Raw genomic sequence first — 17,890 nt, 5'->3', positions numbered from 1 at the left:
AAGATTCTTTCTTTGCTCTCTCTAACAGGACAAATAAAGGTCCTGTTCTGAGTCTTCCTTGGTCAACACTTACTCAGAGCATGAAAAAGATACAGGACTGCTCAAAGAATATATTAGACTCTTTCCTATCTATGTTTCATTTGGATAAGTTATATTGTTCTGTTTTTGATTTCATTGATCTCTTCTTCTGCAGTATCTAATCTGCTGCTAATACCATCCAAAATGTTTTTTACTTCAGACATTCTTTTAATCTCTAGAATTTTGATTAGTCTGTTTTATATCTTCCACATCTCTCCTTATTATGCTCATCCTTTTTTCTATCTTGTAGTACATACACAGTGTATGTAAATAAAATAGATATGTTAATGTTCCTATCTACTAATACTATCATCTATGTCATTAGTGGATCTGTTTCTATCCATTGATTTGTTTTGCCTTATTATGGGTTATATTTTCATGGACCTCATATACCTCATCATTTTTTATTGATGCCAGACTTTGTGAATTACACATTTTGAGTCCTGTATTTTTTTATTGCTTTAAATATGTTTGGTCTCTTCTCTGAGACACTGTCAAATTACTTGAAAACCATTTTATTCTTCTGAGGCTTTTAAATTTTGTTAGGGGAGTTGAGAGTAATCTTTAGTTTAGAACTAATTTGGCCACACTACTAAAGTAGCATTCCTCAGTATTCCAGTGGTTCTTTCTATGGACTTGGATAGTTTCCAGTGAACTTCAGAACTGAATGCAAATATCCACACAGTAAATCATCTCTAGTGTTTTGTACATAGTTTAAGCTCTTAACTGGCTTTGAACTTTGTAATTGAAGGAAAGTGGTCTGCAGTTTATCCTTAGTTTACCTAAAGAATAATTCAACAATTAACCTAAACATACTCAGAGTTAACACCTGTCAAAAATCAACAGTCTATCAGGGCAGGCCCAGTGGCATAGTGGTTAAGTTTGTGCGCTCCACTCTGGTGGTGCGGGTTTGAATCCCGGGCACAGACTAATGCACCACTCATCAAGCCATGCTGTGGCGGCAACCCATGTACAAAATAGAGGAAGAAGGGCACAGATGTTAGCTCAGAGCTAAGCTTCCTCAGCAAAAAGAGGAGGATTGGCAATGGATGTTAGCTCAGAGCCACTCTTCCTCACACACACAAAAAAATTAATAGTCTATCATACAGACTTCAGTTTGGCAGTCAAAGACTTTCTCAAAAAACTCAAAAGTAATTGAAAACTGCAATCAGTATATCAAAGATTTCTGATAGTGTTCTAGATGGATCAAGTACACACACTATTGAAAAGCTTGCAATGCCAAAAGATTGATGGAGGAAATGGGAAATCTTATTTGACAAAAATTAATTGATCTTAATAGTACGATATGAGGAAAAAGAGGAGATAATAGGTATTGGAAGAGTGGCCTATCATGTAGAGCCATGTAGGTAATAGAAGTGACTTCCAAATGATATAAGAAGCTATCGAAAGCTTCTGAACAAAGAGTGATATTATTTGGGTTATTTCAATTAGACCAATCTAGCTATTGAATGAGAATAATGGGGGTGGCGCACAAAGGTGGATGCATCGAGACCACTTAAAAAGTTATTGCAGGGGCCGGCCCGGTGGCGCAGGCGGTTAAGTGCGCGCGCTCTGCTGCGGCGGCCCGGGGTTCGCTGGTTCGGATCCCGGGCGCGCACCGAAGTACTGCTTGGTAAGCCATGCTGTGGCGGCGTCCCATATAAAGTGGAGGAGGATGGGCACGGATGTTAGCCCAGGGCCATCTTCCTCGGCAAAAAAAAAAAGAGGAGGATTGGCGGATGTTAGCTCAGGGCTGATCTCCTCACAAAAAAAAAAAAAAAAAAAAAAAAAAAAAAAAAAGTTATTGCAATAAACTAGGCAAGTAATTATGATGGCTTGGACCAGAGCAGTAACAGTTGAGTGTTGAGAAATGATCAAATTTTTAATATATTAAAAACAGAGCTATTAGGATTTGCTAAAATTGCAGGTGGGTATAATAATAGACAAGAGTCAAAGATAACTCCAAAAATTTTAGCCTATATAACTGGAAGGAAGGAGTCACCATTTAATGAGACTGGGATGACTGAAGGACATGCAAAAGTGGAGATAATGTACAAAATTAGATTGAATATTTTCACTTTCAGATATTCATTTAACACCCAAATGGAGCTGTCTGGTAGACCACTGGATATAGGAGACTAGGGTTCAGTGGAGAGGTCCATGTTTGAAATTTGGAGTTTACTGAATCCAGTTGGAATCAATTAAAGCCACTAGACTAGATGATATCACCAAGGAAATAAGTGCAGTTAGAGAAGGGAATTGAAGTGTGGATCCAAACTAGGGCCCATGATCATTTAGAGGTTCATTAGAAGACAAAGACTGATCAAAGGAGATTGAAACGAGTGAGAAGCATGGTAAGAGAAAAACCAGTACAGAACATGCTTCAAGCAGAGGCTATTATTAAATTGGATCAGCGCTGCTGCTGCTAGGCAGAAAAAAAAAACTGAGGACTGCTAATTTAAGTTTAAGGAAGGGAAGTTTACCGGTAAACTGGCAAGACAATTTCAGCGGAGTGATGGGTCAAAGCCTGCTTTGAGTATATTCAAGAGATAATCAGAGGAGGAAAATTAGAGAGAGCAAGTTTAAACAACATTTTCAAGGAATTTTGCTATGAAGAGAGAATAGAGATCAGATGAGATTTGGAAGCTAAATGTGGTGGCTACCTATCTATCTGCCTATCTATCTATCATCTATCTATCTATCCATCTATTTATCTATCATCTGTCTATCTGCCTATCTATCTATCTATCTATCTACCTACCTATCTATCATTTGTCTATAGGCAAACACATAAATATATACACATATATGAAGCATATGTGTGTATGTATATATTTTATATACATAAAACATATATACACAAAATACATGTTATATATGAATTATAGTATATATATATATTTATATTATAATTTATACCATAGGAGAAATAATAGAATATTTTTTAAGGTTGATGGGAATGATAAATAAGTTACTGAGTAAAAAGAAATGTTGAGAATAGAGAGATGAATGATTGGACTGATGTCCATGATATGTTAGAGAGGATGGGAATAAGTAGCCACATAAAAACTCAGATATTTCAATCATGGTAACATATAGGTTCAGCTACAAATGAGTGTAGATGTAGTAGGAGGAATTTGTTAAAGTTTTCTTTAGATTGTTTTTATTTTCTTAGTAACAGAGAAAAGAGATCATCAGCTAATATTTTGGGAGATAGAGGAGGTTTGTAAATTTGAGGACAGAGGAAATATATGAGGTAGTTATCTAAAACAGGGCAAGCAAATGGGCCAGGAAAGTGTGGGAAGAGTGCAACACAACACAAAGAGCACGCATGAGGCTCTGGATCACAATTTTCAAGAGAGACCATTCGGAATGATCGTAGTTATTCTCCAGCTAAATTCAGCGTCCTACCGCATGTGTAGAATGGGTGTGGCGGTTTATTAAACCATGACTGGTGTTTTGCCAGAAAGATTTCATGAAGCAAAGAAAGCTTGAAAGTAATTATAGTAAAAGACAATGAAATTTAAGCTAGAGATTAAAAGAAATGAGCAAGATGGTTGGTTTGGGCCAGGGGAAAGATGGCAGGATCCACAAATATTAGAATTATATATTTTTCTATATATTTGATAGAGTATTAATACATTTTTCTTCTAAGTAGATGTGCTATTAAATATGCATCCAAAAATAATCTGGCATCCAAGAATGAAAGACTTAGAAAGATGGACAAGAACTTTTGCGGATTACAAAACAACAGCAATGATGCTGCTCCAAGATACAGGTCATGACAATACAACATCATAGCCAAGGAAGATTCTCATCTAAGGGTTTTTTTTATTTTCCTCAATAAACACAACTACTCAGTAGACGGCTGATCAGAGTTATTATTGAAGATCTTTGTTTAATATATTTTATTTAAATTTATTATCTGTTAATCCACGAGTCACGAAGTCATTACAATAACTGTGCTAAGGTAATTTTCATTAAAACATATTCAGTTTTACCTATTAATCATTGTATAACTAATATTCTTTTATGTACTTGCTTTTGTTCCATGTTTAAGCTTTAAAATGGAATCCATCAAATGTATTATTTTTCTGCAAGTTATTAGAATGTTTATAGAGATATATTCATAGATATACTGTGTCTATTTGTATAGAAATTCATTCATATTTATTTCATCTTGTTTCTTAATTTAGTTAATATTATCCACTAAATATCACATAAATAATTCAAAATTACATATACCAGGAAATTTATTGTCTATTAATAATCACTGATAGCTCCGTATTTCTTTATAGTTATATCATTTTACATTTTCCTCAGAGGTAGCAGCAGATTACTTCATAAGAAGAAATAAATACCAACTGAAGTCTGCATGTAGGATACAGTATACACAAGAAAAAAAAATATTTTCTGCTACAAAGCCATACAAAAATCACTTTCAGTATGTAAATAACTTTTCCCCCCAAAACAATTATGGCAAAATTGTGAACTACTATCATATCATCTTACAAACCTGATGACAGTTTCTTTCAAGTGAAAATTCTCATGAGGTATTTAAAAATAAGTGTTCATTAGTAAATGATGTTTTTCAAAGGAACAATGATGTTCTTATTTTTTAAATATTTCCTAGAATTTTCTCAAAATTTTTAGTTTTTAAATGTACACGAACTTATGACTAGACTTCTTTGATAATTGTTATTCGAGCTGTGGGCTGGAAAAGAAATTTCAGAAAGTTGTAAATGATTGAAAGCCTACCTCTCAGCAAGCTCAGAAGCATCTAGGAAGACTTCCAACATGGCCAATTATATTCCCCCACCTCCATCAGACGGGGAACAGAAGCATCCACTTTGCCTATTGCCCAGCACGGACCTATAATATGGCTCTCAGAATACTAGTATGAAAAAATGCATTAGGTAGACCTTAAAAATGTCATTCAAAATCAAAATCCTTCAAAAAAGCCCATTATCTCTGGAAAGAAAAAAAATACAGGCATTAAAATCTACAGGTGCCAGGAATATGTTCTTGAGCATTCTTCTCTACAATCAGAAATGGACATTTTTTTTTTCCAATGTGAAGATATTACCAAAGCAATCTTAGCTTTTCTTATAATTGGGTTATATGGAAAAGCTATATAAAAGAAGGAAATTGCAAACACACTGCCTCACTATACTAAGTTATTAGAAAATCATGAACTGAAAAATAGTAAATATCTGAATTTAAAAGGGCTTAGCATCAGAATAAAAACTGTGTCTTAAATATATGATTATCTACTGAGTCAGCAGAGAGATTTATAGAATAAGAAAATGTTAAAGTTTGAAGGGGACTAATTTTATAAATGATGGAACTGTAGGTCTGAAAAATATATCAATTTACCTGATATTACATAGCAGGTAAATGGTAAATCCAGGAATTGAAACAAAGAATCAATGCTACAATATTAATTCACTAAGCTCTAATTTATATGAACTGGGACTACCCAAGTTAACATGATTAGGAATCCATGGGTTATACAAATGAATTCCTTTTATGTATCTTACTCTATGTATAGCTATATTGGATATCAGGATCATACCAAATTTTCTCTCTTTTTTTTTTTCTTTTGTGAGGAAGATTAGCCCTGAGCTAACATCCAATGCCAATCCTCCTCTTTTTGCTGAGGAAGACTGGCCCTGGGCTGACATTCGTGCCCATCTTCCTCTACTTTATATGGAACGCCACCACAGGATGGCTTGACAAGTGATGTGTCGGTCCGCAACTGGAATCCGAACCTGTGAACCCTGGGCCGCTGAAGTGGAGTGCAGGAACTTAATGGCTATGCTACTGGGCCAGCCCCCCAAGTTTTCTAAAAAATATGTTGTGTGTGTTATGTGTGTTGGTGTATATGTGTGTGGGTGGGTTTGTAATGGAAGAAACATAGTATTTTCAAAGATTGAGAATTTCTAGAAGGCATACACACAAGAACTATTTCTGGGGATTTTCAAAATATAGTTCTTTAATCCCTATCAAAGATTCACTGGATAAGAATATCTAGGAGCAAGGCTCAGTCAGAACTTTGGGAGTGAGGCTCAGTCATCTTCCAGGGAGTAAGTCTCAGTCAGGTATATGTGTATACAGCTCCTTATGTGATTCTGATGTACAACTTTGGTTCAGTTTCACCCCTTCCCCACCCCCAAATATTAACTCAAAGATTTAATTTCATAGCCTAGGCAGAATATCAAAGTAACAAAGATTATTCAAGATCCTCTAATATAACATCGCATCAAATGAAATTATTTTCTTTAAGACACTGATGATCTTGCTAATTATGCTAGAGAAATTCAAGAGACTGGACATTCTCTCATTTGGAATTTATCACATTCCATTATCTATAATCCTTGATTCTTGGAAAGTCTATGCATTTTTGTAACTTCCACTTTTTTCTCATACTATCATCCACAGTAAGCAATATGTCTAGTTCAACTGCACATACGACTGTCTTTAAAATATTTGAACAAACATATCATTACTATTCCTTCAATTATTTACTAAAACACTTTATTTTATTTGTTTTTTTATATTATAGTTCTGTCTTTGACCTCTGTTCCTGGTTTTTTTTTTTGTTGTTGTTGTTGTTTTATCGGTTTTAGAAGCAGGCACAAAAAATTGCCCATAATTACATCCCAGAACACAACTTCAGGGTTTGGTAGAGAGGTACAAATAAAATTCCTCACAAAAGTAATAAAAATACAGCTGTAAAAAATTTGCCCAGAAGTATAACTACTTACAAAGATATAAAAAAAATACTTATATACTGTCCCTCATTCTTAAAAGCAATGTTATAAACATGCCGTCATATTTTAGTTTTTCATTTCATTTCACTGGAGCTTTTATAATAAAGTGCAGATATTTCAAACTCTACAGTTTCTTTTTTAAATCAATAACTGTAGATTTGTGGGCATCATTTTGTAATTTCTATTTAAAGTGGGAAAGGAAGTTAGAAATCTTTAATTGTCCCCTATCATGTAAATGTGCTGCCAATTACATCATTACATATTTTTTTAAGTATTTTTTTAAAATCAGAGTCTAAGTAATTTTCATCAGCCTGGAGCAAACAGACAGGAGATATTCTGATGAGAGTAGACTTCCTTTCCAACATGCACCAGTGCAGAGGTCTGTCAGAAGAACAGGCTGAACTGGGTTTGTGATAGCACAGAAAAATATGCCAAAGCTATGTGTATAGCCTAAGAAAGTCCACTTACATATTGAAAATTGATATTTTGAATAAGAAAATTGCATATTCATAAAAAAAGATTGCTTATTTTAAATATGCTTTGATTCCATCTCCCCTCCTAAATTGTATGCACCATGAAGCAGGAAATTCTTTTTCATTCACTGCTGTATTCTTTGTGCACAAAATAGTACATGCAAACATGACAGCCCTCAATAAAATTTTTGATACTTGTTAAAGGAACTTGGGCAAATGATAAAGGAAACATTAGTCACATAAATTTCTTTCACTTTAAATGTTATTTTACTGCTTACACTTTATAAAATTTATCTTCCAAGAGCTCCTATTTTCTCTAAAATAAAAGAAAAGGAAACACAAAAAAGGTTCACGTAATCTTCGCAGTTTATATATTAAAAAGATCTAAGAATTTTCAGTGGAGATCTTCACGTGAAGTGAAAAATTCACTCCATTATCTTCTGCCTTCCATTAAAAGTGGTTTACATAAATCATTTTTAAAATATGAAGTTTCCTTAGGTCCAGAACCATACTTACACAATAAAGAATAATATCCTAGAGCATAAAACAAAAATATAATGAGTACAGTAGTGTAATAATAAATATTTGTATGCTGAGATATTTAAATTGTTACAAAATTTAAAACATCATATTTTGTTCAGGTAGTTGTATCAAAGAACTATCTGTCTTTATTGCTAGAAGTCCCTTTTTACTTGGTATTTTACTCTGCAAGAACATTTTACATAAGTATCGTCCATATCATAGTGCCTAAATTCATGGAGAAAAATGTTTACCCTTTCTACACAATTAAAATAAAAAGAAACACTTTGGTACAACTATGACTATGTAAGTGTAAAACTAAGACTATTCATATTTTGTATTAAAGTTTTTTGAAAAATCTTAAATTTCAGTATAATTACGTCTATTTATTTGAAGGAACAGAAGGTAAAATGGACTTAAAGGGTTAAAGTTAATGTTGAATCAGTAAGATTGTTTTCTTTGACACAGAAAGACACATTTTTTTAAAGGAATGTAAAAGAACAAAAAGTCTTTTATTTTAAACACAAAGTTTTGAGTTGATCTAAACTCAGATCAAGATCAGCATTTCATATTTTACTTCAGCAAAAATAGGAAGAAATTGTTTTGAAGTTAAACACTCTATTTTATTGATTGAGTTTACCTGCATCATTTTGAAGAAATCATTTGGCATTAAGGATTGAAATTAAATGGCTTTCTGTTCCTATGATTTGTGAACTCTTTTCTCATTAATTAATAATGAAACATATTTATTCACTGGAGAAGTGCTTGGCCCCATAAATAGGAGGATGGAGAATGGGTTCTGTTCCAACTGAAATATCTTTAAATGTGCTCCACTCCTCAAAATTTCATAGCTAATTTTCATCACGTAAATTCGAAATATGTTTAACACAAAAGCAATGTTTTTTTTGGGGGGGGGTGGTGAGGAAGACTGGCCCTGCGCTAATATCCAATGCCAATTCTCCTCTTTTTTGCTGAAGAAGATTGGCCCTGGGCTAATGTCTGTGTCCATCTTCCTCTACTTTATATGGGGCACTGCCACAGCATGGCTTGACAAGCAGTGCGTCGGTGCAAGCTTGGATCAGAACCTGCAAACCCCAGGCAGCCGAAGCGGAGCGTGCGCACTTAACTGCTGCGCCACTGGGCTGGCCCACAAAAGCAGTGTTTTAAAAGTATCGTTTGTGTACAGTGAAGGTGCACTTGTTGAGTTTAGGTATTACTTTGAAAAACAATTTTTATTTTATAATTTTATATTTAATGTGTATTTAAAACTGTAACTGGTGTATAATCATACTTTTGATTTCACTGATATTTTTGGTTAGGATTAAATTAAATCAAAAACTAATCCAATTTAAAGGAAAAAATTAAGTGCATAACAGTCCAGACAGCACATGAACATAGGAAAGAGAAGTTGGTGGTCAAATGATTGAAGTTTGAGAAATTCTACTTTAAGATAGTTATAATTTATTGCCATATATTTCAAATACTTCTCATTCAATGTAGAGTAGGATTAATTTCTAGTAGAGGTAGGCCAATAATTTACTATGTAGGACAAGTATAAAAGGAATAAAATAATTATAGATTCTTTATCTTAAGAGTAGATAAATGACACCTGTGAGATGTCATCCACCAGATAATATTATAAGGACTTTATTTTATAAAACATTCTATTCATATAAATGAGACTGCTTACTGTTCTGTTTACCATTTTATAAGAATTCTAGAGGTAAAAAGTATTCCCTGTAGATCTTTCTACTTCCCTTTACTCCTTTAAAAAAATGTTTAAAAGAAACCAGTGTTATCTCATGAATGTGAAATCATGTTTTGAAAAATTTATGAGAAATAAGGCATTCTTAGCTATCTTGTTTTGTACAGTGCACCATGTTCTTTTTCTTCCTACTTAATGACCTGTTTGGGCACTTCTTAGAATGTGGAAGAGACTATTCTGAACCCATATTTATTGTTGTATAATATGGGCGGTATAAAAGGGCCCAAAAGGAGGCCAAATTGACTCACTTCCTAGAGAGGAGAAATTAAGGGGGTAGCAGGGAAGATAGATCTGGGAGATAGCAAAGAAGATGATGATGATGAAGTAAGAACTCTATGATATTTCTGGTCTGATTATGTGTCTCACAGAAAGAAAGACCAGCCTTTATCACTGAAGAGTAACCTGAGAACCTATCCTCATCCAGGATAGAAAGCCAGAGCCCTCCTCTCCACTTCCCTACCGGATGGAGACTGACACAAACAGTGATTAAGATGAGACCCAAGGGCCAGTCCTGATTGCCTAGTGGTTCAAGTTCAGCGTGCTCTGCTTCAGCAGCCCGGGTTCTGTTCCCAGGTGCAGAACCACACCACTGTAGCCATGCTGTGATGGTGGCTCACATAGAAGAACCAGAAGGACTTACAACTAGACTATATACAACTATGTACTGGGGCTTTGGAGAGGGAAAATAAAAGAAAGAGAGAGGAGGATTGGCAACAGATGTTGTTAGCTCAGGGAGGGAAAAAAAAAGAAAGATGAGACCCAAATACAAATTCCCAACATTGTCAATTTCCAAGAGGAATGTGATATGTAGTTACAAGATGTGGAATTTAGTGTGGTAAGACAAGTTTATATCTGATTCATTGATTAATATTGCTAGAGATTATTTTATAGGAAACTTCTATATATAGCTATGTCAAAGGAACACAATCTATAACAACTATAACAATATTCTATTGTTCTTGTGGATTATATTATTCATGGAATACATATGATCATATTCATACACATTTTTATCTGGTTCCTTTTGTAGTGGCAGTGGCTGACACAGAGTTAACACAATCATTTTCTCCTTTATAAAATATCTAAAAGACTAGATACTTCTAAGGACAAGAGAAAGTAGCACTTTTAAGTTATTCAGTTTGTATCTGGGATATTGCTATATGTACCCTCACTTCATCTTCAGAACATTTTCCCAGGTAAACTCTGATTTAGACATACAGAAACTGATAGCAGATATGAGAAGTAACATGGTGGATGACACACCAAAAATAACAAAGTTAGGATCAAACTTTGACTTGTGTGATACTTTGCATGACTTCTCATCATAATTCATCAATACCTATGATCTTACATATACTAATATTTATTGATCAATTAGAATGATAATAAGGGATGATATAAATAAACTTTGGTTCAAAAATATATGATAAGAGTCAATGTCAGGGCCCATGTCAAAACACTTTAGACACACAATCTCACATAATCCTCAGATAAACTCTCTGAAACAATCACAGTTTTATTTTAAAAAGACAGGTTTTTAATGTAAAAAAAATAGACTGCTTAATATGTACTTTGCAAAACAATTTACAACTTTTAATTCATGGCTAGTTCATATTCTGCAATAATAGCTTTGGTTCTGTCTTAACTTTATTGTATACACTTAAATATTACTATAATTAAGTATATAGCTTCTATTAACTGAAGAGGCCAGGGATTTCTAATTTTTATAAACAAATGCATCTTAAGATGACTCCAAAATAATGTGCCAAAATTAAGCCATCAATTTAGTGAATTTTTACATAACCCCAGTAAATAGATATTTTAATGGAAAATCATCAATATTACTCAAGTTTTCACTACAATAAATTGCCAGAAACTTTCAATAAATGAGTAATTAAACGTTAGTGAATGAAAACTGTGAAATTTCTTTAAAAATAAAATAACAAAATATTATAAAATAACAATGGATATTAGGAAAATATTTCTCAAGCAAGTGGATATTCTCTCTTTCTTACATATTACACATATTTTTGAAATTTTCTGAAGTTTTTATAATTGCATATATTATTTTAAATGTAGGTAAGATGCTTTGAAGTATATTATTGATAAAATAGTCATGAGTTTAAAAGAGCTCTTTTTTTAAACACCATATTTATTGTTGTTGTTTCTGAAGGGTACTATGTTATGCAGGGATATTTCATGGTATATTAATATGCATAGTTCATTAGTTCAATATCTTCCACAAAGCAAAGGAGAAATTATTACCATCAGAAACAGTAAAATATGGGAAATTTCACATAAAAGGAAGAGACCTCAATAGCATCTGCATGAAATTAATAGGATTGTATCTCTAATTGAAGTTGGTCTAGACTGTAGCATAAAATTGTGCCTAACAATAAAATAACAATTAGGAGCACATAGTAGTCAGTAAGTTACTATCATTAAAGCTTTAACCCATATTCATTGAAGATGGACTGAAAATATTAACTTATTATCTTAATTGAATCATTTATTTTATAAAAATAAATGCATAGTATAATAGTATACTATTAATAATAGTATAAGATTATACTAGTATAATAATAGTAGTATTATTATACTACTATTATTAGTAGTATAATAATTAGTAGTATAATACTAGTATTATACTAGTATTGTACTAGTATAATACTAGTATAAGAATAATAATAGTATAATAGTATACTATAAATAAATAGTATAAGATTCTGGGTTGTTGGCTTTCAAACATTTTTGGTAGAACCCATTATAAGACATTTTTTTTTAAATACATATATGTACTTTAATAAAAATCATGAAATAATTTTAGTGTTTGATGTCCATCATATATTTAAGTAAAATAAAAAGTATCAGATTATAAATAAGTTTCAGAAAGAAAATAAAGATTTTATCTAACTTTTAAATTCTATTTAGTTGAATGGAAATAACATTCAGATTCATATGAGAAGGCCGGTCATAAACTTTCAAGGAATCCAGAAGTGCTTCTATGGGCAAGTGCTATGAAGAATGAGAGATCAGAGTTCAAATCCTGGCAAGATCACTTACTCTGTGTGTGACCTTGGGAAAACCGCTGAGTTTCTCTGTGCCTTAGTTTCACACAAGCATGGAAAAGTGATTGGACCTAGCTCATGAAGATATTTTGGAGAAAAATTGTTGCAGATGTACTTTCAAAGAATTTGGCCTTAAAAATATCGTTCATCCCACTTACTCTTCTTCAATGTGATCTTGAATCCTTCCCCATCAAGAGGGAGAATCTAATTCCTCTCACCTGGAATTTGGGCTGGCCTTAGAATTTGAGTGTGACAATTTAGAATGAGGAGGAAGCAACAATGCATGGCTTCCAAGACTAGTTCAGAAAGACCAGCTAGTGTCTACCTGCCATGTTTCTCTTGGGATGTTCACTTCGGAGGAAGCCAGCTGCCATATAAGAGGACAGACTACCCTGAAACAGCCGTGCTGGAGAGACTCCATGTAGGGGTTCCAATCTACAGCTCCAACCAAGCTCACCGCCCAAAGCCAGCGTCGACTGACTGCTAGCCACTTAAGTGAGCCATCTTGACTTTTCAGCAAAGTTGAGTTTTCTTGTGACTACAGCTACAGAAAACATCTAAGTACAACACATTAGATATTCCTTATGATACCCTCACAGCTTCCTGCCCAAATTCCTGATCCACAAAATCAGGAACAAAAGAAAATGGATGTTTTATGCCATGATGTTTTGAGGTCATTTATTATGCAGTGAGAATAGCAGAAGAAAAACTGTGACAATGTATATACAGTGCTTATTAAGATGTTATTAGCATAATGTTTGTTGGGCAGTGAATACTTCTCATGGACTTTAATATTTATTCAACTGGGAGGGAGCTCTTTTAACATACCACTCCTGGACTTTTGAATTCGCTTACTCCTCCCTATGAGAACTATGAAGATGTCTGATTGGTAACTATAGGAACAGCATATTGGATAAGCTTTTCCTACCCACTCTCTTTTTTATTTTCAGAAAGGACCTTCCTGTACAGACCATACATTCTCCATTGCTCTCAGTGATGATGCTGTAACCTCAGTAGTGATGTCCCTTCTCCCACAGGGGAGGATTACAAGGTCTAATGCTACTTGGAACTATGTTGGGTAAGTCCATCTAATTATTTAGTTCAGTATAAGGACATTCACTCACCTGTCGATTTAAGCCACGTGATATTTTATCCCCATTTATTTCTTTTGTCTTACCTGGTGATTGAGAATTTAGGCAAGGAAAAGGCATACTATCAATTGAGACCCCCTTCTAAAATCCACAATAATGAGCATATTTGCTAAATATATTGTCATATTTTTGGATGAAATTATTAGTTTGAACCATATGACATTGATGATATTTCATTATCTGTAACCTACACATTTAGGAATTTCATCAAAATTTTGACAATGTATGCATGATGGGAAGTTTTGTTTTGTTTTGTTCTGTATTTCCCAAGCCCCTATCAGGTGCCAAGTAATCTGTTAAGAGCATTTTTCTGTTGAAAAGATTAGATGTTAACTTTCATTTGATTTTTAGAGACCTGCTTTCCAAAGTATGGCCTGAAGACCATCCTATGATGCCAACTGATGAGTTTATTAAATATGCTTTCCTGGATCCTGTGCTAGACATACTAAACATAATACACCAACCTTATGGAGTAGGATTCTAGAATCTGCATTTAATAGGCTCTCCAAGCGATTTTTCTTGCAAAAACAATCTCATGTCACCTTCCATGACAAGAGAGATATGGTCTCAATATACTCTGTGATAGTGTTTAATCGAACCTTAGGGATCAGACTTTATGGAGTCTATTAACAATCAGAGTTTACTCAGAATAAGAGAAACAAGATAAACTATGTTCCAAAAATTATGTAATATGATGAAGGTAAAAACTAAGTTTATTGAATATTTACAACATGCTAAAGACTTTGATATACATTTTACAATGTACTCCTTATCTTTCTTACACCAATAAGGGAAATAAGTATTCTCCACATTTTAAAGATGAAGAAACGCATACTGAAAAGAGTTCAAATTATATTCCCAAAGCTGAAGGGTCATAAATGGCAGAGCTGAGATTCAAAACTAGATTTGTCTTACTTCAAAGATCAGCTCCACTATTCAATTTCTGAATTTCAGCTGTTGAAGAAACTAGGAAGGTTAGGAATCCAGAAGATAAGATGGAGATGTTAAAATAACTTTGGAGAAATGTCATGATAGAAAATGAATAATTTCTTAATTTCTTTATTCACTGGATAAAACTTGTATTTGGAAAAACAAAAGCATATTTGGGTTTCTATAATTGTTTTGTAACAAATAAATCAAATAAAAAATTAAAAGATATCTACTTTAATAGAGATAATCCTCAGCAAACAAAAACTAGTTGATTATTTTCACAACTACTATAGAAGAAATTTCTGTACGTGGTTTCCAGTAACCTGGGGCATAGAGTATAGAATAAAATCTCATAGCCTTTTGGTTATTTGATAACTTTATTGATAAAATAACTGAACAAAATGGATCTCTCATTCTTGGTATACACATAAGGAAACATCTATTAAATGAAGAGTAAAAGCTATCTTTGAGAAGAGAACTTTTAGGAATTTTACAGTAGAGAGGAAAATAATAAAAGCACGAGTTAGGAAAATGAAAGTCCAATCAATAAGGGCTTATAGACACGAAAATCACTACTCAAGTAATCTCGTCTAAAGAAATGTGCTAAATTGACACGAAAAAAATTACTTCCAGTTTTATATATCTAATTGCTTTTTTGATAATTTTAAACAATTTGATGGAAATATTAACTTCTTTCAGATTTGGCAACTGTGCCATAGTAATATCTATGATTTTCTGTTAAGAAAATATTAAAGCTAACTCTATATCATTTCTCTGGGTTGCCAGAAGACTATAAATGTCATTCACATTTTAAAAACTTGATTTTCTACTTGCACACATAAAGTAAGTATATCAAAATAGTTTAAGTATTACCAAAAGAGATATACTCTCTTAAAAACGTCATCATGAAGAAGAAATGGGGCAAAGAAGGCTGATATATATGGGAATACATTCTTTCAAAAGATAAATAGTAAATGGATGGGGAGACGCCCGATTTGTCAATTTATGGATTTACCATATTGTTAAAAATGACATGATGAGTTGGAAGGATAGAGAGTGTATTTTGGATAAACTGATTTCAAATTTTTGTGCTACCTATATTGGTAAGTCAAAGGTACTTATATTTTAGAAATCACTGACTTTTGCAGACATTGATTTAAATTAATGAAAGAGGATTAAAGGAAGTTGCTCTTTATCATTAAGAAGAGAAAAGCAATCTATAAGGTTAATCTTAAAGTCTTTACACATGTGAAAATGCCAATTCCATCATATCATTAATTCTCTTTTTTCCTTTCTGTTTCACTTTTGTCTATACTACTTGTAATTTTATACGGATTGTTATGAAAAATAACAACTATGAAAATCCATGGAGTGTAGTGACACACATGATCAAGTTTAATTGATTTCTAAGTACCTTGAATACATTCTAATGAAAGGGCACCGATTTGCATGGGAGCGGCATCTGCCAAAATGCTGTATTTTGTTGTGCTTGTACTTATTTCTATTTATTAGATTCTAAATTATATGAAAGCAAAAACCAACTCTTCTATTACACAAAGACAATTCTAAAGAGTAAAGAGTTCAATGACATCCAGACTTCTGTGAATGAGAATTACTTTTCATTTTCACAGCACTGAGTGCAAGGGTTGAAATTGCAAGAAGGTATTTTATAGATTCAATGTATGCCAGAAGTCCACGTAAGCAAACTTTATACTAACAACCTAAGACTGCGACTTAATATTTAAGAAAAACATGTTTAAATATTACACTTTGACTTTTTTCTCCTCTGAATTTATTTTTAGGCTGCCTTTATAGTAGAGAACCTTTTTAAAAATTAAAACATTTATTGGATTCCTACAAGTTACTTGGTAAGTTGGAGTCCAATGTGAAATTTAATAATATGCAAAACACTGAAAATACAATAATATTGGAAACCACTATACATTGAGTTGCTGTTACCTTATCTCCTTCGGAAAACGTGATGCCATCCACTGCTCTTTTCCAAGTGATTTCTGGAATAGGTTCCCCTTCCGCTTCACATACGAGTGTGACTTGACCATTCTCATGCGTGGTCTCATTTTTAAGCTGTATTATGTGAGGCTGTACTGTAAAGAATATATACATTACTCAATCTGTATTGGAGGAAAATATTACAATTTAGACTTAAAAGCCATGGGTGGGCATTTAAGTCCATTTTAGTATAGTATGGAATTATTAACTTCGTATCAGTTATAGCTTGATGGGTGTGAGGGGCAAAGAGAGTTGCAAAGACCCGGAGAAAAAACTTTAGAAAATAATTACCATTGATTATCCTTATAAAAATAATTTGAAGTGGCTTAGAAACCAACATACAAATTATAATTCCTTCCAAAATTTTGCCAATTTAAAAGCAACCTTATTATTATTTTGTTCTCTTAAAGCTACAAAGTTAAAATTTCCTCTTTTAAAGCCACATGTGTACATGTATGTGTGTGTATGTGGCATCCACTTATTTAGTGATTATCTCTTAAGCTTTAAAAATAATTTCACCAAAGAGGGAAATCGATGACTCTATCCTGAATATTTAGTAAGAATAATTATGTACAGTATTTAAAATATTTATAAAGTAAATATATATACATGTTATTTACTTGTATTATTCCAGTTGATTTATTTTGACCTCAGTGTATCTTAATAATATTATTAGGTATTATAGCTACTTATATCTTTATAATTATGACTTCTATTAAAAAAATTATGTCTACTCATATCTTAATATTAAAAATTATATCTACCCACAAATTTACATAATACTACAGGACTTTATGTTTATAAATTCTGTACTTTCTACATTTCTTAAATTTTACTTGTTTGAACGTACAAGGGATAAAAGTCAGCACTTATTTCGGCAATTACAACAGTGACGTAAAATGTAGTATCTCATGCATTATTTTCTATTTGACAGGATGAAAATATCAGAAACTTTGGTTTATAAATCTCTTTGTTCTCACTCACTGCCACCCTGATAAAAACAAGTAACTAAACAGTATTTCATATGAACCCATTAAGGGAGATGGAGAATATCCAGTCTTTGGAATTATCTCAGACACTATCATCTCTAGTTAATTAATTTATTTTTATACTGAGTCATACT

General features: G+C 32.9%; 1 protein-coding gene across 1 annotated transcript in view; it reads right to left on the bottom strand.

The window, feature by feature from the left end:
* Window positions 1-17,890, bottom strand: part of NCAM2 (neural cell adhesion molecule 2) — a 444,936-nt gene that overhangs the window by 114,176 nt on the left and 312,870 nt on the right. The window contains exon 8 of the mRNA XM_058522953.1: window positions 16,717-16,862. Coding sequence (XP_058378936.1) covers window positions 16,717-16,862 — 146 coding nt within the window. The remainder of the gene's footprint in view (window positions 1-16,716; window positions 16,863-17,890) is intronic.

The sequence above is a fragment of the Diceros bicornis genome, chromosome 27 (genome assembly GCF_020826845.1).
Source record: "Diceros bicornis minor isolate mBicDic1 chromosome 27, mDicBic1.mat.cur, whole genome shotgun sequence".
NCBI lineage: Eukaryota > Metazoa > Chordata > Mammalia > Perissodactyla > Rhinocerotidae > Diceros > Diceros bicornis.
Note: the sequence above shows the minus strand (reverse complement) of the source record. Positions and strands in the feature narration are given on the sequence as shown.